This window comes from Stigmatopora nigra, chromosome 12, assembly GCF_051989575.1.
Source record: "Stigmatopora nigra isolate UIUO_SnigA chromosome 12, RoL_Snig_1.1, whole genome shotgun sequence".
NCBI lineage: Eukaryota > Metazoa > Chordata > Actinopteri > Syngnathiformes > Syngnathidae > Stigmatopora > Stigmatopora nigra.
In genome coordinates, this window is record NC_135519.1 from 10,205,053 (window position 1) to 10,232,854 (window position 27,802).

The 27,802-nt window shown below is 38.2% G+C and overlaps 1 protein-coding gene across 1 annotated transcript in view; it reads right to left on the minus strand.

The window, feature by feature from the left end:
• Positions 1-1,221: 1,221 nt before the first annotated feature.
• The window catches only part of LOC144205735 (zinc finger matrin-type protein 4), a 35,988-nt gene continuing 9,407 nt past the window's right edge, over positions 1,222-27,802 (minus strand). The window contains exons 2-7 of the mRNA XM_077730300.1: positions 25,887-26,003; positions 23,369-23,461; positions 17,717-17,897; positions 13,621-13,863; positions 9,886-9,982; positions 1,222-3,657 (exon numbers count right to left, since the gene is read on the minus strand). Of these exons, the coding sequence (XP_077586426.1) occupies positions 3,636-3,657; positions 9,886-9,982; positions 13,621-13,863; positions 17,717-17,897; positions 23,369-23,461; positions 25,887-26,003 (753 nt within the window). The 3' untranslated portion in view covers positions 1,222-3,635. The remainder of the gene's footprint in view (positions 3,658-9,885; positions 9,983-13,620; positions 13,864-17,716; positions 17,898-23,368; positions 23,462-25,886; positions 26,004-27,802) is intronic.

A 27,802-nucleotide genomic window follows, 5' to 3' on the forward strand; every position in this document is an offset into this window, starting at 1 on the left:
TTTGAAGCTCTGCCCTACTGACAGATTATTGTGTTCTCTATGTCAACATTTATTGAAAACATACCGGTTGTCTGCGTCGTGCTACTGCCGTTATTCCTCAGTCTTCTGCATCAGGGATGTAACCATGGAAATATTGCTGCGAGCACCCAGCTTTGAAGCTGTTCCCTCATTTGGAAACAAGCAGAAGATGCTTTTTCCTAATCTTCTAGCATACGTGCTGCCTTTTTATATTCAAAACAAATCACATTCACGGTTCACTCTCTATTTGCATGCAGTGCCACATCCAGATTAGTATACTTTTTTTTTCATTCACAGAGCAAGAAAGCCACCAAAAATGACATAATACCTACCCAACTGTTTATCGGGTTACATTGTATAGCACTTATTTGACAAAATGAAAAGTTACAATCATTCCATTCGCCCTATCACAATAACTTGAGGTATTTGTCAATCAACAATGGCTGAATAACCTTACATTTTCACTATTGGACACTCCTGCACAGTTAACAATCCCATTAAGTTGTAGAGCAGTTATCACTGATTTTCTGTTTTGCCTATCCACACAAGAGTCATGGGGGTGCTGGAACCTATCCCAGCCAACAGTGGGCAGCAGTCTGGGGACAACCTGAATTGGTTGCAACCCAAACGCATATATTTTTGTCGAATAATTGAAAAAAAATACACTACACCAACCACTTTGGATATAAAAGTCTGCTTAAATGATGTGTTTTGGAGATATAAAAACAGAGACCAAGATAAACCCTTTAAAACCTTTTTCTCACATCAATGTGACCTCAAATTTGTACATTTGTCACCCGTCTTCGTGAAGTAAAAACAAACAACTCAGTGATTGCACGCACCTGCTTCAAAACAGCCAGTTCAAATTGAATCTGGAATAAACAACTTCAAATGAAATTGCTGTTCCGTATAACTACAGGAATGTTTAATGTATAATTTCAAATTCTTGCAAATTTGGGTACTGCGACATTTACACAACCCTTTTAACAAGAATTTCTATTCCTCACTTCTATTTTTTTGTATATATTTCTGGAATGACCCAGTTTATTGTGACTTTATTCACCAAGGAGTATAAATATGCCTAACCAATGAGACAGAAAGTAAGAAGACACGACACATTTGACTCAGCAAGCAATTCTAATGACAAGCATATTGTTCAATATTGTGATCATCAATCACACATTAAAAAACACAGTTGTCAGATCAATGTCATCATTTTTATTACCATTATTCAATAATAAGAACATATTTCCCTCATCACCCTTTAGCTTAGTGCAGAGAAACAATATAAATACAAAACTTTCATAAATCTCAATACATAGACTTGAGGCTAATGCTTATTAACATAAAACACACCAAAAAAATCCCACTCCAAAACAGCTTTTCAATTATTTGTAGAGGAAAAACTAATTCTAATTACTGTAGGTCATTTGAAATCCAGTCTTCTCTCACAGAACACACCAATAAAAACACCTTTTGAGTGAAACATTATCTAAAAGAATAAAGGTTTAGTGTGGTAATGTGCCATTTCAGTACTCCACTCAAATTAGTGGCATAGACCAGTCCATGTACTAAAACAGCACAAAAAAACTTTTCCCCCCCACTTAAAGTGCTACAAACAAATCAAAATTCACTTAATAGACACCCTAATAACGGGACTTCCACAATGTTGACAGATCAGGTATCAAAAGTTGTCACTTTAATCAACCGACAAATAAATCCTGAAATTTATATTCGTTGCTAAGATCTAAGCAATAATGTGTTATTAAGCTTATACTAGGAAGCAGCCCAAATGCCAAAATGTTCAAGCACAATCTATAAAAGAAAAAAAAAAGCAGTGAACATTTTCCATGCATGGAGATACCATAAAATTACACACACACACGCATACACACACACGCACACACACACACGCATACACACACACACGCATACACACACACACACACGCATACACACACACACACACACAGACATACACTCTGCTACATAGTTTGCAAGTGATGTTTTTCTTCTGGCTTTAGCAACAGAAAAAGTTGAATACATGTTGCCCTTTTCAACAGACCAGGGCACATTTTGTTGCCTCCGGACTGCTTCTGACATCAATAATCAGCTCTGTAGGAATGTTTTCATCAGCTTCAACAAGAGCTTACAGTTGAAAAAGTCATTTTTGTGCCGCTTTTAAGCTGCTGTCATCAATCCAGTTAATAATTCAGAATCACTACAAAGATAGGATTCGATCAATAATTTGGTTGTTGGTTCTTCGCTGTCCTTTGTAGCTGTTGTCAAACAGACATTATTTTCTTCTGCTTGGTGGTGGTGAATGGGGCTTTTGTTGTCCTTGGATTTAAAAGCGTGGGCCTGAGTCGTTGACATGGAGTGTGAAGAGAAACCCAAACTAGATCACTGTCCAAGCACTTGAAAAACACGACAGCTTGATACTCCAGTGCTCTACTATGGTGATCATTTATTATACAGTTAAAACATCATTATTCATACCATGGCCAGAAGGGAGATTTAACTAAAATTGAACGCTATCGAAAAAGTGTTCTGATAATGATTTGTATTTCTAATCAACTATTTAGTTTCTTTACCGTTTACTTTCACTATATTGTTCTTTTCATTTGTGAATGTGGTGTTAAAGTGCCGTAGTATTCCTTCCACCAGTTCGGATAATGTTAAAGTGATTCATTTATTTAGTTACTGCAAGTGAAATTTTAGATTTCACATTTTCGGTTGTTCAAGAAAGTATATTTAAATGTAATTTAAATATAAACAAGTGGTCAATTGTGCCAATTTTTATATTACCTATCCTCATTGCGCTACTGACCATATAGAATCATGAGTAAAAGGCAATATGCTGTTTCAACAAAGTCAAAAACATATATCGACTTGCCCTGTTTTGTTCAATTTCCTTTTAATTCTTAGCCTTGCAGGTCACATTCCGTTTATATAAACTCTAGTGTTACTTGAAATACAATATATTTTATTGGTGAATATTGATTAATATTCTTTCCATAAATGCCATACAAAATTAGAGTTAAGTTAATCAACCTCTCTGACCACTGTCCATTAAGAGCGCTCTTTCGAACTACACATTTTGGACATTATATATCTATATTGTACATAAAAAGGGATTTAAAGATAGTATTTCTTTTAAAAAGAAGTTTAGCGAAAAGACTTCCATTCATCACAAAGAAAATCACTTGAACTTATGGCCAATGTATAAATATTTTATGCTTAACTTGAATAACATTCTGGGCTTTGACATCATTAGAATACTGGACTGTTTCACGCAGGAGGTATTATCAGTATTATTATTGTTGTTGTTTATGGCAGTCCACAGCCTCAGTGCTTTTGGTGGTGGCTGTTGGTGCACAACTCACATCAAACACTTCGGTGCAGAGTAAATCGGAACGAAACAAAAAATATATCGTTTCGGGTCACAGAACAGAATAACTGCCTTCGAAAGAGCCCAAAGGTGCATGTTACCGAAGTGTGGATGGACATCTCGGACAGTCACACGACAACACACACACTCTGTTCGTTTTCTGACATATGGCAGGATTTCTGAAGTGGGCAGAGAACTCCATCTCTTTCTTGAGCATTCTTCTGTCTCACTGCTGTTGCTGCTTCAGGCTGCATACGAACAAACACAGAAAATAATTTGTTAGCCTTGTTTGGTGTCTGGTGTGCGCTCATTTGACAAGTAATGGCTGTTTTTTTTGCCTAGGGCAACATGAATGACACCCACGAGGGAGAAAGCAATTCTGTTTGGAGCACGCTCAGGACAAAGACAAGTGATCTAATTTACCTTTAAATCCATGTCGCCTGCCATTCTTAATCAAGTGCATGACTGCAGAGGATATAAAGTGCCTAGAAGGTTGAAACCAAATGTGCCAAATGAAATCATATGTACTTTTATACTCTATATGAGCCATTTTAACCATAATCCTCTTTTATAATGTATCACCTGGCTGTACTTCAAATTAAAACAAAGAGCAGCATAAATCCTTACGGTTCATTTTCATTCAAGGTGCCACAATTAATTTGGCCCTTTAGTGGTCTTTTATCTAAAGCTGCTAATTGTTTGTCATACCGTAAGCGTACACGAAGCACTCATTCTGTCGAGAAAAAAAACCCCACTTCCCACTTCATTCAAAACAAAGAGATAAATTAGGCAGAATAAAAACCACTTAATCATGAAGTTGTTAATTACGTATAGACTCCCTGCAGAATATCCAGATTTAAAAGATCTATTATTTCCACTTGTTCTGATCTTTATAGTGGAGCCAAATTTAATAATAATGAGTCTGGTCTCAATTAAAAGCCATTTGCGCTGGTTTTGTTTAATATTTCTTTTAATAAACAGTCATCTTACATATATTATTTAGCCATCAAAGTAGATCCGCAATGATTAAAAAAGTCTAGTAATTAGTCAGAGTTATGGCCGCTATATTTTTGTTAAAGGATTTTTTCATTTTTCAAGTATAAATTCCTTGTTATTGCTCATCGAAAATGCAACATACTCAAATTTGAACTTAGAACTTAAAGTACAATATTTGCCTTTTATGTTTTTATTAAAGCTCCTGCACATTTATGTGTTAAAATATATAATTTTTGCACGCTTGCAAACAGCACTCTTAACTTTGGTGGGTCAAATTTTGCAGATATTTTAATTTGATTCTTTATTGTCAGCTACTAAGTTGTTTTTGGTATTTATTTCTTTTAAACTAGATACCGCTTACACTATGACCACATTTCAGGAGTAAACTACACATCTCTTTCTAAAGTAGATCAAATGCTACAGATAGAAAATAAATAAATGTTTCAAGAAATAAGGCTGGCGAAAGAAGTACAAGGGAATATTTAATCAAAAAGAGTACCATGGAAAAAAAATGGAAGCAAACGGGCTGTGCAGTCTATTTTAAACTTCATATCAATTCAGGGAGATAGGATAAACTTTGCAAGTGGGTTCATTGTCAGGGCATGGCTGGTGGCAGCTTCACAAGTTGAACTGCTGAACCAAACTGTAATTTTAGTGTTGATTAGACATTAGTTGTGCAAAAACAGGCAAATTCTGTTCTGAATCAAAATTACCTCTTTTTTCTCATGTCTCTTAATATACCGTTATAAGCACCAAATGCACCCTGACAAAGTGTAAGAGCTATTGGTCTAACCAGCATCCAATTAGAATGTGCAGTGATATTTTCGCAAGGTCCGGGATACAGGTGGATGATGTACGACCTTTGATTCCACACAAATAGAACTAGAAACCTTCCTTATGTCTCACTTTATTTACTTCTGACAGCAAAGTCACTGTGTCACACGGCTGTGGTGACAAGCAATTAAGAACTGAAATTTTACACAGTGGGGAAAAAAAGTTGAAAACTAGTTACAGGGAAAATATTTGGACGTATTGGATCACAAACCAATTCAGGGTGTACCCCACCTACTTGCTATAGTTGGCTGGGATGGGCTCCATACCTCCTTCTTAAGATAAGCGGAATGGAATGAATGAATGATTCAATGGCTGTTAAAGTGTGTATAGATTATGCGGAGAAAGTCGATTTGTTTTGTGCACGCATTCACTGATGCTGACTAATTAGTAGGAGCAGCAGACTAAAACATTGTCCTGTACCTCACTACTGCACTATCATCTGCATCAAGGACACACCTTGATGCAAATACATAAGCAATGTAAGCATTTCCTTCTGGGATAGACTCCAGCACCCCATGACCATTGCAAGGATAAGCGGTTGAGAAAATTACTGGATGAATATGAACTTCTCTAAAATGTTGCACTTCGCAGTTGTAATGTATCGGATCCTACCTAGAATATTATGAATGATATCATAATGGACGTTAATCATTTTGTGTGAAACTAATTATATTTTATAGACTAGGATTACATTTTCTCATGTAAATATAATCATATGAAAAGTCCTGTCCCCAAATACCTATTACACACTACTTACCAGGGTGGACTCTGCATATTTTATATAAGTATCACCATAGTCTCACATTGGGAGAGCAAGTAAACCTTGTCTCATTACATTTTCTCTAATCTACCATCAACTAATGTGGCACTGGATTGCATGAGATTTCATTTTTTTCTAGCGGCAGTCGACATCCATGTTAGTAAGTAACTGGCACTATTGCAAAACATTGTGTAGTGAGAAATTGGCCTGCCAAACAGATCTAATTATATCACTGCTATTATCCCAAACAGGTGCAACTACAGTGAGGAGTCTGCTGCTAAAAAGTGGAGGGAAAATGCTGCGTTTCAAATGACCTACAGCTGACGGTGAGAAAAACAGATGTGGGAGACAGATAGAGAAGGCTGGCACATAAACACACCCAGCTGTTTCGGAAAAGAGCAAAATCTGGAGTTGCTTTCCCAATGACACTTCCCAAATGTCCAACACACGTGCAGAGCCATAAATAGGGGCTGAAGAACACATTTTTGCATGCTTGTTTCCTCAGCTAAAGTTAAGCTCCCGCTGTTGCCGACTAGCTTTCATGAGCTTACACTCCATAAGAAATCATACAGAAGAACTTTTGTCCACATTTACATTTAAATAAAAACATTATTAATAACTTGGCTAGAGTAAATATTTTTCCTTATCTCCCCTAACATTCCCGCACTGTCTCCTTTGTCAGATGGAACACTAAGCATTTTGCAATCGCCACTAAGCCATCGATGGCTCACTAATATTTTTGGTGGCAAGCACCACCCACTACCTGACGCTCCGAGTAGTATCATGGTTGACATTAGTAAAACACAGTCATGTAGTAGGCCAAAAGTTAAGAGAAATACAGAAGTTTATTTATTTTTAATGAACCAAAATGAATGAATGAATTAGTTTGAGCATTAACGCTGCACTTGAGACTTCAGGGCAAAATGAAATGTACTTTACAATAGCATTGATTTAATTAAAAAAAACTAATGTGTTTGATTCACAGTTGATTTTTTTCCACGGTTGAAAATAGAATAAAATGCAAGTAAAACGTTTTTCAATTCATTGCTTCACAATTTACTATGAACAGTCTCACAAATTAATTTTAAAACAGTCTTTCTAAGATTTGTACGAATCCAAACTGGATTAGTAGAAAATAAATATTTTAATAAAAACTTGTCACATCTTAAATGTGACTATGTGGCCTAAAATAAATGTTTGTCAAAGGGCACTGAGTTGTTTTGATGTTTGCATTCATGTCATGTGGGCAAAAGCTAAAGCGACACATAAAACATTGCCAGTGGAACCTCATGTCATCTCATTTCTACATTCACAGTCCCTTCGAGCTTGTTGTTGATGGTGTGCGTGAGTATATTCCCATTCATATGTCAGCAGAAAAAGTGACATTTGGCCAAATGTGTTGGACAATACAGCATGACAGGGTTTACACGCTATCACAACTTATCCCAATTTATACTCTGACTACGAGATGACAAACTGAAGACTTATGAGTGAGAAATGGTGCCTGCATGAAGAAAATTGTGATATTTCTTGCAAATTCACCCATTTCCCAAAACAGGGGCGGCAAATACAAGACTATTTTTCCTACGAAATTATCTTGAGATGTGTTTAGAGTAATCATATATAGTGGTAAATTAGTTGGGGCATAAAAACATCGATAAAATAATCAGTTTTTTTCTACCATTTTAGTTCAAAGGACATAATTTTCATTGAAATTGCAATTCGTGAAATATACTGTTCCATTTTTCAATTTGCATTCATCACTGGCTGAGTGAGGCAACATTTTCTCCGGTATTGCCTTCTACTATCAACCAAAATTAACGTCACAATAGAATGAGAATAGGATATAACCAAAACTGAAAGATTGTGTGTCTTTGGCGACGAGCATAACTATGGGTTGACATAGTTTGACCCCAAAGTTAGCCTATTCTCTTGGATTTATTTTAGCCAGGTGACATTTACGTCCCCCCCAGGTCAGTACTTCCTTGATGTTGATTTTAGTTGACAAAAGGGGACAGTGCTGAACGAAATGGCGACTCCCAGAAACAAATACAAATTGAAGAATTTATATTTTTATTCCATAGATGTAATATCAACCAGAATGCAATTTGTTTACCTATGGTGGCAGATGAAAACAAAACAAAACAAACAAACAAAAATCCTCTTAAACGGCTGGAGTTTGTGCACCTTAGTGCTATTTACACAACAGTGGTTTAACACAGAGTCATGCAGACAAATTGAGTCACACCTGAGTGACTGCAAAAGGGCAGAGCAAGTGAAGTTGATGAGGTAGAACCCCTTGTTCTTGTTCTGATCTCCAGAGGATAAATGCTGGTTTGCACTTATTTCTAGTACCAAATTCACACATGAGGCACTAAAATGTACCATTGCAATAGACATCCAAGGCCTGTGCACTGTTAAATGGATTGTGCTTCCAGGGACATTCTATCAACCCCCACCTTTAATTTAAATGTGCAAGATATAAACAGTATAAACTCATAATTCCGTGGAAATAGTCACTGCAGTCTGATGAAAGCCACATTTACTCTTATGAAGGACTAGTCTTTTTTCCCTGTTGGAATACCTACAATTGATGGACAAACAGAACATCGATAATCTAATTGTGTTATAAAATCAAACTCATCTTTAAGTAGACCTACGTGAAAGATTTTCAGAGATGTAACACACTGTCACAGTTACATCACACACTGGAAATCACAATTAAATCCCACAATTCTCAGATAAACCTAATTCCACAGAATTAAACTAGAGATCATCACTTTCTCTAAAGCAGTTACTGAAAATACCACGCCGTTGTAAAGCTGGCTAAGGAAAATCTCTCTCTGCTGTCTTAGCAACATTTGAGCCCCGCAGCTCTCAGCAAGCCAGAGGTTTTTAGCTGCTTCTACTCACTGTACCTTTAAAAATATGTTAGCAGACTTCCCCATGCTCTTCAGTCTCTTTCACATTCCCTCTGCTCCTTTGCCTGCAACACCATATCTTTGCTACATGCTCTCTCTGGCCATCTGTCTGCCTTTTTTCCCTTGGCACTGTGTACTATCTATGCTGTTTATTAAATTCGCCCATAAACAACTCTTTCAGTGTCTCAGCATAATTCACCACTTTATCAAAGGACAAGTAACAAAGCAGTAATTTATTAACTACTGCTTTACGACCTTTGTTTAAATATCAAACATTGCAATTTTGCATAGCAGCTCTTAACTCAACTGTCTTCCCCTTAATTATCCATCACATGCATTTAAGCATTGAATTGCAGTTGAAACATCATAGAATTTGGATAATTTAAAATTCAACCAAATACAGATTGTCACAAAAGTCACTGCCTACTTTGTTCATATTTTCTTTCCAGTGAGGAATAGTCAGAAATGAGGCATCGGGATTTGACACCCTGGACTTAGTAGTTTTTGCAAGGATATCTTTCCCTCGACCAAAGCCCAACAACTGACATTGCAGATAAGATTTGTCCTATTTACTATATGTACAGCACCCACACTTGTTTACTTTATTTGATGCTGATGGATCATTATTAGAAAAGTAAATAACTATGGTAAGAACGGCTTAAATGAACACTCAAATGTTTATACTTTTCTTAAAGACAATGATTAACCATACAATAACAAAACACTACAATTGATCTCAGCAAGTTTACAAGCTATTCCTCATTTAACTCTTTTGCACTGTTTTTGCATGTTTATAACATTGCCTGGTTTTGTATGAACCAAAAATCAGAGTTTGCTTCGCTTCACTTCACTAGTCAAGAAGCCATCACAATGGCCACACATACACACATATACACCTACTCTTGTTCAGATCAAATGCCTCGTAGGTCATTTGTCCTCACGCTAGAATGAGCTGTTATACTCACTTGTTCTGATGTTTGGAGCCCTGGAGGTGTGCATGGTACTGCTCGATGGAGTTGAGGACCACACTGCAGACGCTGCAGGAGTAACTACTTCGCAGCCCTGAAGAGACATTAAAAACACAAGTCGCACTTACTTTCCAGGGCCCTTGCAGAGATGAATGGCCTCATTTAAAATCCCCAAGAAACTTTAATCATCATCACGATAATCAACAGAAAGCAGAAGAATAAACAGAAGCAGAAGGAAAAACCATTCATTTACACTCTGAACTTTGAATTGGTATCTAAAAATGTTTAAATAATATTAATGTTCACATCTATGAGCATTGTAAAAAAGGTTTTCAGTGAACCAAATATGCATTTTTGGTATAGCTGGATGATGTTTGGTGTCCAAATTGTATTTTTGAGAGACTCAAGCCTCTATGTATCCAGTTGAAAAGACACCAAATAAATAAATGTTTGCCAGTCTGGGGAGCAGAGAAATGTTCCTGATTAGGTTCCATCTGGAGAAAGACATGATTATATTAATCATCAGTGGAAAGCTGGTTAGATTTTTAGATCACAGCTTGTCCAGTGTGTGCGCGTGTGTTTTCAGGCTGCTGGACCCGAACAAGGTGTCAGATGGTGTATTTTTCTGTTGTGTATGTGCATGCGTCTCGTGTTAATGAATGTGTGCTCAAGAGCGTCAGTGAACTGGTGGTTCCAGATAAACGCACCCCTTAAAATGGATGAGGTTAAAGATGGCAACAAATAGCAGAGATGGGACGGAAAAGTCAACTGAGCGGGTGACATGAGCAAATTTTTACCAGGAAGTGAAATCTCTGAAAGATGTCTGATTGAGTTTAAAACTGTGTCTCTAACAAAAACAATGCAATTGTAGTTCTAATTTACTGCACAACAAAAGGTGTAGATATAAATCAATACAAATATTTTATCATAAGTGACACATATTGTACATCAAGTGCAGAAACAACTCAAGATTTACATGTTTTGATATGTGATGACATCATGTGAGCTGTGGGCTCACACAAGGTAACAATTTGTATAACATTGGCAGCATACGTGTTTCTTAAAGCGGTAATTCCAGAATTTGGACATTTTATGTGCTATCCTTTAAATGCTTACTGTGATCAAACTCTTAGGCTGATGGACAGATTGGCCCAAATCTTTAAAATAGTTAAAATAAATAAATTAACGGTGTACTTTACTCGGTCCTTGTTACGACACAATGACATGATTTCGATTAGTCAAGCGGTTTTGATTTATGGGACCACGCTGTTGACTAATCTATGTAAATGAGGAGCAAGACACAGTGGCTGCTTGTGCGGATAGGGGGTGGATTTATGCAAGCGCGAGCAGTATTTTCTAACGATGTTTTAAGCCATGTTAATTACATTAAACAATACTCTAGTGACAGAAAGGAGGAGGCGGGGGGTGGCATGAAGCCTCCTGGCAGTTCTGACAATGCTGGTTTAGAGATTTCTCAATGCTTCACCGAAAATAATGAGTAAGCACACAGAAAATGAAGAGTATTGTACTGTTTTTCAAGAAATATCATTAGACTTTGAGTGTCTGGTATATATATCAGACAGAGAAACCATAATAGTCCATTCGTTGGATGTTACAAATTGGCCATTCTATCAAGATGTTCTGCCAAGCTCTTCTCTATGCATTGCTTCTTTATACATTTTTTTTTAGAAAGTGCTTAGTGCTCAATCATTGAAACCTGCTGCTGTCAGGACACTTCTATTACCAGAAGGACAGAGTACAGAGGAGAATAGGAAAATGCGCCTTCAGCATGGTATTTAACCACCACCTGTGAATAGCAATGTAGATCGTTTTCAAGGTACTTCGCACCTTCCGGTGGGACATCTCAATGACAAGGATGCCTATTCATTTTTAATTTTTGCTCAATAAGAAGGCAAGATAATAGGATATAGAGCTTTAAGCAGGATGGATCATTAAATACTTCCATTGTCTTCATTAATTAAACAAGCAAATATAAAAGGGTGCAATCTTCCCTAAACAGTAGAATAAAATGAATATCACATGAGCATCATTTCCAGGGAGAAAAGGTCACCAGTGTCTCCTGACTCAGATGTCGTTATCAATTACACACCATTTTCACTGCTTTGCTCCTTGGCCTTCTCTCGGGTCCTCAGCCTCTCTGGCGCACAGGCTTCGGCTCGAGACGTTTATCTCACTGCTCCTAATTCACTGCGCTGTCTCTGGAGAGAACAGACAATAGTCCAACTTTGTCCTGAGGGGTTTTCTAGCCCTCGTGATTTATGTTAAAACACATCCGAGTCCGCTGGGCTCCTTCCCAGCCGCTAGCTTCCGCTCGTTGCAATTCCCACTTCAAACCCTGTGATCCATCTCCGAGGGTTTTAGTCTAACACTTTAATAACCTCCATTCTCTGCTTGTGCTCATCAATGGGAATAGAAAAAAAGAGAAGCTATGCAAATGCAAGTGTCCCATAGGGCTTTAAAATATGCAAGTACAAGTAAAGGTCAGTATTATCAATAGAACAACAACAACTGCCTGTAAATAAGTCACCTGCGCCTTACGGGTAGTTAATGAGCGTGACAGATGAGGCATGACGCGACTGGGGCCCCTTGTGGTCTACATATACACAGACTCACACACTTCTACACAAATAGCATAGAGATAATCGGGAGACAGAGTCAAGCAGTAGAAGAGAGTTTTCCATCACTACAATGACCGTTGGCTCAAAACGTGAGATCTATACCCGCAGGTGACGGGTTGATTCTGCGTATAGTTATTTGTCTCAGCGTGCCCTGCGGCTGACTACCAACCAGTCCAGGGCAGGTGGATAAGCTCCGGCAACCCCCGCAACACTTACGAGAATGCGTGATATGGAAGATGAATGAGTAACACATCTGAGTATACACCAATCAGTGCTGAAGTGTATTCTTCACAGAAATACTGCAAAGAGCTTGCAATAATTGCTTTTAATGGCGTTAAAAGCCAAAGCAAAGGGAGTCCTTTGTCAGTGGAAACTTGTCACATGGGAGGACAAACAACTCCTGACAAAAGTGGCGTGATTAAAAGACGCGCAAGCCGAGAGGTGATTGATGGTAGGCGTAATGAATCACATGAATTCTGTGCTCACATCACGGACCGGCCCGCCTGCCATTGAAAGGGAGGAGCCAAATAGATTCTGCTGTATCTTTTAAGTTAATGAAAACCCTTGGGTGTAAATTACCCCCCGCAAAACATGCAGGACAGCCTGGCAATTTCTAAATGTGGGATATGCTGAGATTTTGGATTAAAATGTTGCCCAAAAGAGAGTGGACGCTGTGAGATCTGGGTCACAGAGAGTGGATGGAGGATGATATCCAACATGACACAACTTGAAGCCTCTGAGCCAGTGTAGGCGGCAACATGACTCATGCTTTTAAAATGATTGGTTCCTTGAGATGATTGCTTCTGTCATGGCACCTGGAGCACACAGCTCGTGCCGGAGCTTCGACAGACAGAGCAATGGAGTGTGTTTCTACTGTATGTGTTAGTGTGCCCATTGGTAGGTCATGGAGTGCTCACGTGCAAGTTAGACCACCTACTTTAGCAGTATGACATTAGATATTTCATCACTATGGTAACGGAAATTAACTATTTTATCTGGACTAAATGGTAGTAAAAGACCTTCTGATTTACCCTGATATCATTCAGAATCAAGAAGTTTGATGAGTTTGATGAGTTTAAATGTATATTTATACCTGTGCTCTCCGTGGCATCCAGGCTTCCTGCAAGTTGCTCCACCAGGCGTGCCCGGGCAGCGTTCCTGCGATGCTTCTTGCCCTCGTAGTGCTGTTGGGCCATCAGCGGGTTGTTGAACCAGGCACCACACAGGCAGCAATACTTTCCAGATTCTCTGCCACCGTTGCTGCTGTCCGTGGACGCGAGTGGAGGAGTGGTGCAAGCCATAGGGTCTGAGGGCAGTGGAGTAGAAGGAGAGGAATCTGTGAAAGTTAAATAATGTTATTGAGATAATATCTTGATAAAAACAGCAAAAAACAATCTTCTTATCAGACAAACCTTTGCACTCACAATCATACCGCCAGTGTTTTGTGAGGTCTAGAAAAATACTTGTAGGACAGAGACAATTCTATTTCAAGTGAAATCAATCCTGACCTAAAGAAGATGCAAGGCAGACCTTTCTCCCTCGAAAAACAAAAGATGTCTCCCAGTTTCACTGCTTGTTCTATTATTTGCATATACTCTGACAGCCACTCTAAACTTAAAAGAAGCGCAATATTTTTTTTACTCTGGGTTGGGGAGTCAACATATCACATTCACTTCAGCAGAGTTACCATGAGTATCACTTAACCCAACCGCACTGTACTGTCAATAACGTGTTTGACTGCATAGCATAATTGCATCATATCCTATGATAGGCTGGAAACCTGTAACCCAGTGTAATACACAGCAAAATTATATAGAAAAAAAGTTATATACATCTAATTCATTTGCTGGGCTTTCACTGCGCTGGATAGGTTTTCTTGTGCGCTAAGCATGCAACCAGTGCACAATTGCGCAGTTGTGCAGTTTAGAGGGAATGTTGCCCCCAGGTGACCCACTGCGTATGACATGACACTGGTTGCCATGGTGATTGTCCATTAATAGCCACCAGCAATGACATACCCATTGTCCCTTATGGCTTTGCTGTGCACGTGTTAGGGTATATATGTTGGGTGTTAATCAATGCTTCAGTTCCAGAGACGTACTCTAAAATTTAAACTATATGTGTTTACTACATGCATATTTGGAATTGAGTTTTTTAGGTCCACAGCCAAACTGCGTGGTGGACGCAGAGAACAGCAGATGGCATGTCCAAATGTAGCGATTCGTCCTCCACAGTGTGAGAGTGTATCTTGAATTATGTCACCAATAACTTCAGCGTAATAAAACCATGCATTCACACGAATAAAAAAAATAATACTCGTAAATGAGTCATTGCTTTTACAGGGACTGTTTACAAATTAAGAGTTGTATACAGTATCATCTATCTGTTTGTCTGTTTCTCTTTATTTCTATCTCTACCTTTTCTGTTTGTCTATATGTCTGTCGGTCTGTCTGCCTATCTCTTTTTCACTCTCTATCCATCTTACTCGTAGTCGGGTTCTTTTTCTTGTGAAATCTTACTTCAAAGTGTTATTCTTCCAACATTTCTGAACTTATCGTCTTCAAACTTGATACCTAGTTCATAGAAAGGGCCTGCCTTCATGTATTTATCTATTGAGTTCAATTTGGCAAACTAGCTCATCGTACACTGTTCATAACATAAAAATAAAGTATGTTCAGATATACTAAAATTATGTCTTTCTGTGTAGCTTTTTGGCATCAGACTAAATTTACTACTGTTCCGGAGTATCCTCTTCCCATTAATCATATAATTGTCCTAATTTAAAAAAAAAACACACCCTAAAAATGTCTGCGGTTGTCTCTGTTTCTGTATAAGTAATCTCTATTTGTTTGTGAGAAGCCATCTAGTGTATATGCAAAGTGCGACAAATGATTCTTGGATGTATACACCTCACACTTCTCTTCATGTTTTCCCACCCTGTCTTTTCTTGTGACTGTGATCTCAGCACACTGGAGCAGAAGTAAGTGATTTTCACGGAGTGGGGCACACGAGGGAGTGTGAGATCTTAGTAAATGTTGAAGAGGGTAAGATGTGCAAACTGTGGAGAAAAATTAAGAACAGATCTATTTCAAAAGTGCTAGGAAAGACGTATTGACACCGCAATTTTGTATTAATATATATGATTACCCATGATTAAAGCAAATATGAAAATAAAAAAAGTTGAATTTATAGGTCTACGGATTGTGACAATATATCCAATTAGAGTCACATTACATAAAAATTCCCAAGGGATGATTCACCCGCATCAAAACAACCTCATTAAAAAAAAATCATGAGTTTAAACAAACATGAATTCATGTTCATTAAGCTTCACCTTTCAAGTTTCCTCTCTTGGGCCTCTGGCATGTTTTGCGATGCTTTGGTTTTCCTATGATGTAGGTGAAACCTTATGAGTTGATGGCTAGCTTAGCATTTTTATAAAGAGACCTGGGATATATATGCCCAGGTGTGCATTAGGCTGTATCAGTTTTCCAACTGGCCTCACAACTGCAGACCATGTGCCCAGGATGTTCACATGTTGGCCTGCAAGAGCAACGAAAGCCAACTGCCTGGATAGCTGTTGCAACAGTTAGTTTGCACGAACAAAAAAAATATATATAGGCACAAACTGTCAGACATCATTTCAGACAAGCTTATCTGTATACTCCTTATACTCATCAGGGTCTCGACCTGACTCCAGTTTGTTGTCTTAACCGAATTTTGTGGGCGAATGCCCACATTCCATGGTGTCTGGCTCATTGCAGATTTATTCCCCTGAGGGAAGAAACTGTTACCGCTGTTTAGGGCTAGAGGCATACAGCGTGTGTGGTGTCGTTAGAGTGATCAGTTGGATAACATTGTGCAATGAATGGGCAATGTTGTCACAGTAGTTGTTTAAAGTAGTACAGTGATACGTTGACATACGAGTGCCCCAACCTAAAACGAATTTGAGATACGAGAAAAATTCTGAGCAAATATTTGCCTTGAGATACGACACAAATTTTAAGATAATGCACAAGAAGGTTTAAATTTAGTGTAACATAAGATTAAAACTTTTTTTTAAGTTTTTTGTGTATAGGAAACTAAGTTCATTTAAGTAAAATTTAAAGTCTATGTTATTTTACGAGCGCATCCGTCAAGTCTCTCTCTCTCACGTTTTTGATGATACAGTGAATAAAAGCCTTTTTCCTAAATAGTGATTTCATTCAACTCTCACAATGAAATTCCAAACATGCCAGAGAACCAAGTAGGCCAGCTGCATTATTAAAATAAATGTAGTAATAAAATAGTGTTATTCATTTGTAAGTGTGAGTGACAGTGGAAGTTGCCAGTCAAGTGCTGTAATTAATATTTCAAAAACTAATAAAACAAACCTTTTTACAATGTATTAAGGGATATTTACATCAAAGGTTATGCAATTGATTAGCCTGTAAAAATCCATGAACAAACCACACTGGATTATAGACCAAAGGTTTTGAAGCAGGGAAAAATAGTAGTTTTTTGTTCTTCATACTTTTGTAAATATGAATAGTTCAATGGAAAACTTGAATTTGAGTGATATCATTGGAAGTGATATTGTTTAATTTAATGTTAAATTGAAAAACTAAATCTTAATAGTATGTTTCATGTTGTAGTGATCCATTTAGCTCTTCACCAAATAAAAAAGGGATGTATTGAAGATATTATCCAGCTTGTATCTAAATACTTTATTCTCTGGAGTGCCTGGCCCTTCACCAAGTGTAAAATTATACAACTAACTAGCCAGTTGTGGCTTCCCTCAAAAGCTATTTATTTGCAGTCTGCATGCGTAGGCGTTATAATCCTCACTTGAGGGAGTCTCAGAGGGTGCAATAACAAGTCGCTAATCAAACTTGCTGCATTTGTAGCTCATCACAGAAATATAATGCATCATTTGGTAAAAAAAAAAAAGTAATACTGTCACAAAATCATTGGCAACAATGAGCATCCGATTGCTGAAGCTGTACACCTGTCCTTATTATCTCGAATGCTGGTTTTGGCATTGTCATGACACAAAGCCAAGTTAAGATAACTAGAATCTAACTTCTGGGATGAATCCAAAATACATCTCCTGTCTGAAAGACATCTTTCTTTGTTTGGACGAATGACTGGAAAGTCATTGTATACTGTCATTATTTTGTAGAAATCATTACTTGAGTGGTGAGCTCTACCTGCATTCGTAGGCTGCACGGTCAAGGCGGCGGGGCTGCTTGGCGTTTCGCCCAGCACCAGACGGACTCTCTTGGCGTGGGTTTTTCCCTGGTAGTGCGACTGAGCCACAATGGCGGAGGTGAAGAACATGTTGCACAAAGTGCAGCACTTGTTCTTGTCCACCTCAGTCTCGTCGCAGTCCTAAAAGAGAACAGGCACAATAGTGAGGAGTTGATGGGTTAAAATCAGGAGCAGAAATGCCACACTGATGATCGCCAATTTCTGTAATGACACGATGGCTCTTTGCCACTTCATCACAATATATCATTAGAAAAGTTGACGAAGTAGATAAGGCACAAACAGAGCCATCGCAGAGATGACAAATAGGCAAAAACTTCACCACCACATACACGCTCATAGCAACGCCAAGCATTTTTCTATCAAGCTGTTCCCTCTCTTTGTTCTTGCCCATCTGGTATAGAGGACGAAAAAAGATTCAGAAAATCCCAAAACACTCCATCAACCGTGTGAGACATTTAATAGGCTTTCTCTTAGGTAAAGAGAAGCCATGAAAAAAAAGTTTTTATTTAAATTGCATTTCATATACACCCATTTACTGGACATTTAATTAGTTATGTATGTACAATAATGCAGTGACCTCAAGCTGTGGGTGCCATGAGAAATGAGCCTTACACTCAATTCCTTGCAAAATGATTATTTAGAAAAGCATCTATCTATACTTGTGACTTGTCTAGACAAACAGAACAAGTACTAAAGACAGAAAGAACAATAAACATGTCTATTCCTTTGTTGGCCATTATACAGCAGATTAAATTATATGACTTCCTGTAAGTGTATGGACTGTGTTGTTCACAAAACTGGATCGACTGGATATAAGCAAAAGTAAAGTCCTACTTTTCACTGTAATATTTCTTTAGTCACGTCTGTGCTCATTTTAAGGTGTCAATTTATCCATTCCTGTGCATTTGAGCATCGTCTTCCATCGCCTTGTCTTTCTGCAACTTCACACTAGACTTGACGCTAGGCCAGGTGTCAAGCTGTGAGAGAAAATCCTCGCTCAACCCGAGATATCAAAGGGTCAAAGGGAAGTGTGTGCAACACCCTCATCTGTATGTGTGTGCGTGAGAGCTGTCAACTCTGCTTATCATCACGGTTAAAAACGTTGAGGACACCTTCACCTTCCAGGCCTTGCTATGTCTCAGCTGTCCCTGTTTTTCTCTTTTCCCTCTTTCCCTCTATCATTCACTCTCTTGCCTTCCTATATTTGCCACCCCTCTATCCTGTGGGCACCAGGCTCAGTAACTGTGTGTGTGTGTTGTTGGATGAAATATTTATCGGCATTGGCAGGTTATCCAGTGGCTCTCTCTCTCTCTCTCTCTCTCTCTCTCTCTCTCTCTCTCTCTCTCTCTCTCTCTCTCTCTCTCTCTCTCTCTCTCTCTCTCTCTCTCTCTCTCTCTCTCTCTCTCTGGTCCTCCAGCCCCCCTACAAACACACAGTCATTCTCCACCTGCCATATCCCCCAATTCTACAAATGCAGTCATCTTTTGGATTGGCACACGTCTATGGTAGTGGACTGGGTTTTTGGACATCGTCATACATATGTGTATGTATATCCCGCCCATTCTCTCGGCCAACTGACTTGTGTTTTTAATTACTTTGAGTTGGGCTTGAGCTGCAATTTTTTCTTTATATTTTTTGTCTATGGTAGGTTTTGGATACCATATGATGGATGTTTTTGGCAGAGATTCTATATTTTAATACTATTTTAGTTTAATATTTTAAATAATTTCTACTTTGGCAAAAAAAGTCAAATAAAATAACATGGAAAGGAAAATTATAATAGTATTTTCACATTTGGTAATATTATATCTTAGTATTTGATTGAATTTTTCCCATTAACAATAAAGAATGTGTTGGATTACAATTGATTTTGATGACTTTATATTGAGATTCATGCTGTAATTCCTATATTAAATCTCACTAGACAGTTGACATTTGAAGCAGATAATTGGGATCCTATTTCATTATAGCATATGTGAGAAAAATGGATTGAGTTTGATTTGAATGGTGTAAAATTGCCTCTTATTTTTTTGTGTGAATCAATTTACCATATCCACATGTACATTATGTATGCCGGCCGAGTCCCTATTTCCATTCCAGATTGCACATTCTACACCAATTTGACATAAAAATCCACATAAAACACTATATCTTTGTAAAACCCCATCATTTCAAATCATAACTTGATGTGCATAATTGTATTACATCTTGTTGGCTTGGATACAAGAGACATTATAAACTAGGATGAAGCTGTAGCTCCTGTTAAGAGGACACGGTTCTGGCGCCTCATTGATTGCACAGGTGAAAAATGTCTTATTATCTGTGGAGTCTATTGTTGTCCCATTTATATCTTTACTCGTGATAGTATCATGGGAGCCGCGGGACCCATGAGTACAAGTCATATCTATCCCCTTGGAATTTTATCTGCTCTAATGTGTACTTGCGGTTTGCACGCTCATTTTTGTAATTTATTATTATCCTGTTATTATTTGCCTGCCACTTCAGCTATTTTATCTCTAGTCCCATGAGTACAATGCTGCTTGTTTTGACAAAATCCTCGCAAAGAGTATCAGCTGCCTTGGTACCTGTCAAAACACTAAAAAGCAAACACAAAAAAGTGACAGAGCATGTAAACTTTCAAACAACTTGTGTTGGGGTGCGAATGTGTGTGTATGTGAGAGCACAGCTGCCACTCCAATAAGCATTAAACAATGAGCACCATTGATGAGTCACATTTTAACCGGGGCTTTGCCTTTCTGATAAGTATCATCAAGCGTTCACAATTGATTTCAAAGTGCATTCGTTAAAACGTTCCATTTGCGTTTTTTTCATAAACAAGTCAACCAATATTGGTATAAAATGGCTTTCACTTTAAAGATCTTTTAAACCATTTATCCAAAGTTTGTAATGTCATAAACGTTTTTTTCAAAGATCATCTTAGGAATCGACCATGAAATTTGCTTACTCTTGATTTGACAGCAGTCAAAAGGAACCAAACCATCATGCCTCTTACAAATCAGTCTCTGGGTATCTAAATTCGGTCTTCTTAGACCAAAGTACTCTTGTAGGAAAGAACAATGTAGAACAATTTAATCAAATTACAATCATCACGGGAGCACAGCCGTGGCTTTGCATCTAATAGTCCAATGTCGGCGGTAACAAAACATATACCTCTATCTTATATGTAGATTTGTGGGCTGCATGTCTACTAGTTTATCACCCCCCCACCTGACTTCTGCATCTCTGAATATTTTGTCTCTTCCGTCTGTTATACACCCCACAATAGACTCCTAATTAGCTGTGTTTATCTTTCTTGCCTTCTGTTTTGCTCCCAGTGTGCTCCTGCTTTCACTGTATTGCTACTGTGGGAGACAGCACTGCTAAATATACACTCGAAGGAAGGTCTCATTTGGAATTTGAGGAAGGAGTGCTTGAGAGTGTAAATTAACACTGGTGATGCTGCAAATAGTCTTTTTGACTAATAAATGGCGTTCCAATTTCTCGTGCCCTTTTTGAGCAGGTGAATCCTGTGGGCACAGACTGAAACAGAGAGAAAAAGCCAGGTGGAGAATTGGATAAAAATGTAGCACATGCACAAGCACACGCACACATACCTCACTTTCATCTGTGAGCACCTTTACGACCTACTTTCTCCACATTTTACCGCCACTCCCGAACACAAAGAGCCGGAAAAAGCTTAAGGCATTGCTTTTCATACCAAGTAAACATTGGCATTTGCTTCACTCTCTCTACAAATACCTTTGTACTTTTCTCATTGCATGGACAGGGTCAATCCAGGTAAGAAAAAGGGGGACATTTTTCAATAATTCAGTTTAATGGTATTTTCATTTGCCTTACAGGCGGCCCGGTGGTTAAGTGGTAATCACATTGGCCTAACAATTCTGAGATGGATGGTTCAACCCTAGGTTCGCAATCTTCCTATTGTCCATGGTTGGCTGGAATAGGCTCCAGCATCCTCCGGGACTCTTGTTAGGATAATTGGTAAAGAAAATGAATGAATGGATGAAAACCAAAATTTGATAAAAATGTTAACAAATGGTTGTGAGTTTGTGATTCATCATTCCATATTTTACTAAACTATCCGCTTGTCACTAATATAATAAAATGAAGTACTGGAGAGTGCTCCTCCAAATATCTTATAGTGAATGCAAATGACAGTTTTGCTCGAGAAATTGTTTGTAAACTGTGCGGCATCCTTCGAAAATAAATGCGAGAACGAACTGCTGACTGCTGTCATCCCCTAACGGTGTGAGTGTTTGTGTATTTAGTGGCCCACATGAGGTGAAAGCCAGGAGGGCCTGACTCATGTCTTGCTCACATCGGAAGACAGATGGTGACGCAGGTGTGATGTTTTTTTTTTCGTGTCTGCATGATTGTGTGAGTGTCCTTTAACATGCCAACTTCATGGAAGTTGGTCATGTGAAGCACATTCATAACATTTTCCACACAGCTTGTGAAACGTGTTACTTAGGTGATGAGATGGAAGCTCATGAATGACCTGATTTCCACTTGTCTTAGTTTTGGAAGAAATCCTTGATATGAAAGACATTTATTGATAATTTTCTGGCTTCAAACATGACCCTTGTGAGGATAAGCAGTTCAGAAAATGAATGGATGAATGAATAACTAAATACAAAGCCTGGCAGTTCCAACCATTCTGAAAGGTTTTTTTTTTTCCCTCTGAAAGAATCCAAATAAGTGACCGTGCAGCACTGACAGTACTGGTGTTTGATCTGTGCTTGTTATTGGTCTACAAATACATTTTGGCAGCTTCCCCTTCTCTGCTTTTGAACTATAAAAAAACACAGGCTCTTAAATAATGCCAGAGCCTTGCTGCATTTAAATCACTTCAAATTAAAAACTAAGTCTAATCTGTTTCTTTGAAGATGATTGCCTAGGGCTCGCAACCTATTTCATCATTTAAAAATGTGCACATTTCTTAAATCGCGGACACAATTATGCTAATATTTTTATGTGTTTTGGCACGAAGACTCAGGTTTGTTTGCTGACTGAGCTAACTGTCCCATAACAACCAGGCAATGTCTGCAGCCATGTTTTGCGTAGTAACACGTGCATTCCGAATATTGTATAATTTGCTTTACCTCCAGCCATGTCCAAACCGTGTGTAAAGTCTGTGTCGTGTGAATTTTGCAGTCTGGGCAGATAAATGTAGCAATGCTGTTATATGCTGAATTTTACCAATGGCATCCATCACAATCACACCTCATTTTCATTTGCATTTCTTACATATTGCATTGAGTTATTAACAAGCTACGCTTCATTTCTCATCATCATTCTTCATTCAAAACCTAACGAATAGATGAAATTTGATAATTACAAATATGAAGATATTCAGCTTTCAGTTTAAATCCACAATCTGGATGAGAACTGGACATAGCATATAACAAAATTCGATGAAAAGTTTTTTTTTTTAGATAAACAGAACATAAGATTGACTGTAGGCAAAAATACATAACCAAAGCAACCTCTTTGGTGAGAGGGATCATGTTTTACAAACATACATACATACACTATTTAATGAATTGTGTAACAATAGTGTGACATCATACCGGATTGTCTGGCCTCAGTCTCTTGGAAGGCGGCCCTCCATCTTCTGGGTGAAGCATGTAAAACAGACGTACCTTGTTGGCGTGTTTCTTGCTCTAAAAGTGACACAAAAGGAAGAGACAGGAAATAAATGTCACTCCATTTCAGTTTTACATGTCCTGAGTGAAATTTTTTAAAAAATAGCAAGGGGTTGTGTATGGCTTAAGGATTAAATATAATAATCAATTTATATGCTTTTTTTCTGAATCCGAACGTGGATCTGGAAGGTTAATTATGTTGGCTAGTGTCAGGGTTTTTATTTCATTTAATTATACATTTGCTTAAAATGAAGTATAAGCTGGGCATTTCTATTAAAGAAAACTTTGCTCATCTTTAGCCATGTGCACATTATTATTATTATTGTTTTAAATGAAGTATAATCTTTGCTTCTTAAGGCCTAGCTTAGTCTAAACAAAGAAGTGCCAGGGTGCCTCGCAGTACTCACGCCCAAGTCAAGGAACTGCCGTGAGCACTCCTCATGTAAACTCCACAAAGGTGGTTGTGACCTGGATTTGAACCCAGGAGCCCAGAGGCTGACGCACTAACCACTCGTCCACCAGGCCACACTGAGTGTGAGACTGTGATTGTGAATCAATCATGCAGATTTCAACTAGACTGTGATTATGTTTTATATCTTTAAAACATGGATTTTATGTATTATAAGATTACTTAATTCTGAAGTGTGTGAACTATTACAAGAAGCATTGCACTTTGAGAATATATTCAGGATGACAGTGGGCTGTCCTTGAAGCTGCTCCCTGTCACTTTTTTTGTAGGACAATAAAAATCAATAAAAAAGGGCTGTCGACAAAGAAAATAATATTACTACACGTATTGTATGCGGGGTTGAAGCAGCTGTCTTCCTTCTATGTGTCAAATATTGTATTTTATTATAGCCTGTTGTGACATCTGATAACATCAAACATATGCTTTGTAACAGCTGTGTGTAGTTCCTGCTGTATATGTATACAACTGGTAGTGTTCTAAACATATGGCTATATTAATGTGTGAAAGAGTCATCTTTGTAGTATATGTCATACCCTCTTATAAATACTGCGCAATACTGGACAGTTGAATTGGATTTAAAGGCTGGCATCATATATTGCCTATTTGTAAAGAGTGAGGATGTCCAAGGTCATAGTAAATATAAATTGGTCTATTTATGTATATATAACAATGGTATGAAATCCATCCTTTGTTTTGAATGTTAAATTTGTGGTTCAGGTGCACCGATCGGCCCACAACACTCATCTGCAGAAAAATATTAACCCTTCCACACTATCTCTCATGCCCCCTTTCCACTCCTTTACTTGTCAGACTACTTTAATGCTTTTTGCTTGAGCGTGCTGTAGTGGGTCTCTAGGTAGCCTTGTGTTTGTTCATAAACGGCCGTGTAGTTGATCGTGGCAGAAAGTGAGACGTTGCATCACCGTGGTTACTCTGCACTGACTCTCAAATCTCCAATCGTCAACATTGATGGACTAGACCTTCTTTTAAGTCAAAGTTGTGAATTAAGTTTGGCATCAAGTTCTCCTTTTTGTTATCTTAATGGCCTTTTTGATATTGTTAAAACATCATTGGACAATTGTATTATATTATCATTAATTTGTTAAATAAGTTTCAAGTTAAGAATTAAGTATTTGTTTTCCTGATAATAACTCAGAAGTAGTGTATTATTAAATTCTGAGAACACCATATTGAAATAAGTAGTATTCTATTTCAACGAATACTAGAGTATTCCAGCCAGCCATAGATACATGCATACATGCATTTTGAGTATTTGGACTGGTTGCAAAGAGAGACTAGTAACTTCTAATATTTTACACAATTATTTAAATTTGGGCATCATTTGTGCCTGGTCTCCATCTTCTTTGACACATCTGTATTTGTAAATAAAGCACATTTAAAGATTTTGTGTGCGTGTGTTCTCTCATCCAATTAACGTAGTTGGTACATGTTGGAGCACGTGAGCACACATTGTTGCCTTACTCGCTTGCTCTCTCCAGATAAGTGCTTGTCCTGATTAGTTTCCTTGTTAATCCCAATTGTGCCTTGTAATCAAGAAAGACCCCAAAGCCTAACTGTAGTGCGTGTGTGTGTCTTTCTCTGTGCATGTGCACTTAGTTAATATAGGACAGGGCTGATTATTTAATGGCCATTCATTAAATTACTCTTAGGGAGTATGCTGAGAGTTAGAGCACATTAAAACAAATAGTGGCTATGTGTATATGTGCTTGTTGGTGAGTGTGATCCCAAACCATTACCCTGGTGCATTAAGTCTATGGATAATGGATGAGCACTGTTTGTCTATACAAATGAGACCAGTACGAAGACCACAGCACAGGAATCTCCTTGCCAAAGCCACATTTTATGTTGTTTCATGTGTAAAATCCTTTTTGTTCACTCAGCTTGCAAATGAGCCGTGCACCAAAATAAGGCAACCAATGACACACAAAAAAAGATGTACAGAGACTGACTAACCTCATAGTGCGCCGTGCGCTGGGACTCGGAGATGAGCTGGGCATTGCAGATATTGCAATAACTCTCTGTAAACAAGCCTCCGTCCACGATGACCGCAGACTTCATCTTCATTGGAGACTACACAAAAATAACACATCATTAAACAAGTGAAGAAGGACAGCTGTGTGCTTGTTCAACAAACATGTCTGTTTGCGAATAGTTTGGACTCAGAATGGATCTATCATGAGACCCAATGCGATATTTTGGCATTATATTCATTTCATATTATAATTAGATTTATTTCATATTACTAATTGTCAAAAACACTGCTATTACACTGAAAAAATGGTCCTAAGAATTACAGTGTGGGTGATGGTAATCGATAAAATTGACTGTCTAGCGACATGAAGTTAACGTCTTTATCTCATGTCAGGTGTGTAATTACTTTTCAACAATACACGAAGGTGTCACTTCAGTGCACACATCTAAACACCCACATAGAGGCGTTAAATTACCCCTTTTTATTCTCTCCAAGTATTAAGTGCAACCATAACCTTTCAGTTAACTGCACACATGGTGTATAAACACCTCCATTATCTTGCTCAAACCACAAGACCTTAAAACCTCGACATTAAATAGACATGACAATACTTCCTCTGAATCTTAATCTACAATCTTATTGCAGTAGTAGTATGAAATAGATCATCATAATTTAAAGAAATCTAAACTGTAGAACAAACTGAGTTCTTCACAGATTAATTAAAGTGAATTCACATTCAGTATATTACACGCAGGACAGACAACTAGAGTTCTTCATACTTAGCAACTGGCTTGAGATCAGCAAGATGATGATTAAACCGCCGCCTGATTAGCAGGTGGAGTGACAGCATGAATAGCCTCATCTAGTTAGTATCTCGATTACTTGTGAACATTACAACCAGGATGTGAGCGACAGGCTAATTAATAAGGATGATATGTTGGTGGGATTTGTGGAGTGCATGACCAACACAGCGGAAAGATGAACAGACAGATAGTAGAGGAATTACTGAAAGTGGGAAAGATATTGGCAAGGGGGAATGAGAGAGGGCTGGCTACATGGTATATTCGCAGAGGCACATATTCTGTCGCCAAGATCTTTACGGTCAATTTGTTTTGTTGCATGAACAAAAATCTAAGTGTGTTGTTAGTAGGCTGACTGGTCAAAAAAAAGTAAAAATACAATCATATTTCTGATTCCCCTTCGGATTGTGGATTGGTTTGGAAGTAAATTTAGGAAAATACCAGTGAGGTGTATGACCCGAAATGATCTCCTATGGTTTTAAATCACTTAATTTATATACGTATAAATTAATTGATTAATCTTCCGTTCGGTGAATCCTTGCAAGGGTTGCGGGGTCCAGTCGCAACTGAATTTGGAAGGAAATCAGACAACACCCTAGACAGGTTGCTAGTCAGTTATAAGGCACAAACAGAGACAGACAACCAGTCACACTCACAATCACACTGCCACCGGGTAGAAATCAAACCCAGACTGCCCAGACCCAAGTCAGGTAGAAGAACCACTGCACTTTCGGGTTGTGCCTGTTGTCGCTGCTTACCCCAATCTTCCACCAATTACGTGTCACCAATTGCATCAGTTACAAGATGACTTAATGCCTCCCTCAGTTAGTGCCTTTCTCTTCTGCAACTGAGAAAATAAATCAGGCCCCAAGCCAAAAACTCGAAACTGTGAACATGAGTTTAATTAAGGACAAGTGATGATAATGAAATAAAATAAGCCAGCATTAAACAACAGCCCCCAAATAAATTAGACACAGGTCTAAGAAGGCTGGGGTGGGATGAGGAGAGCTTTAGGCATACAAACCAAATCTAGGCCCCTGAAGATAGTGAACCTTAAGGGGATTCTCTTTTTAAAACCACATAAAGTATTTAACATC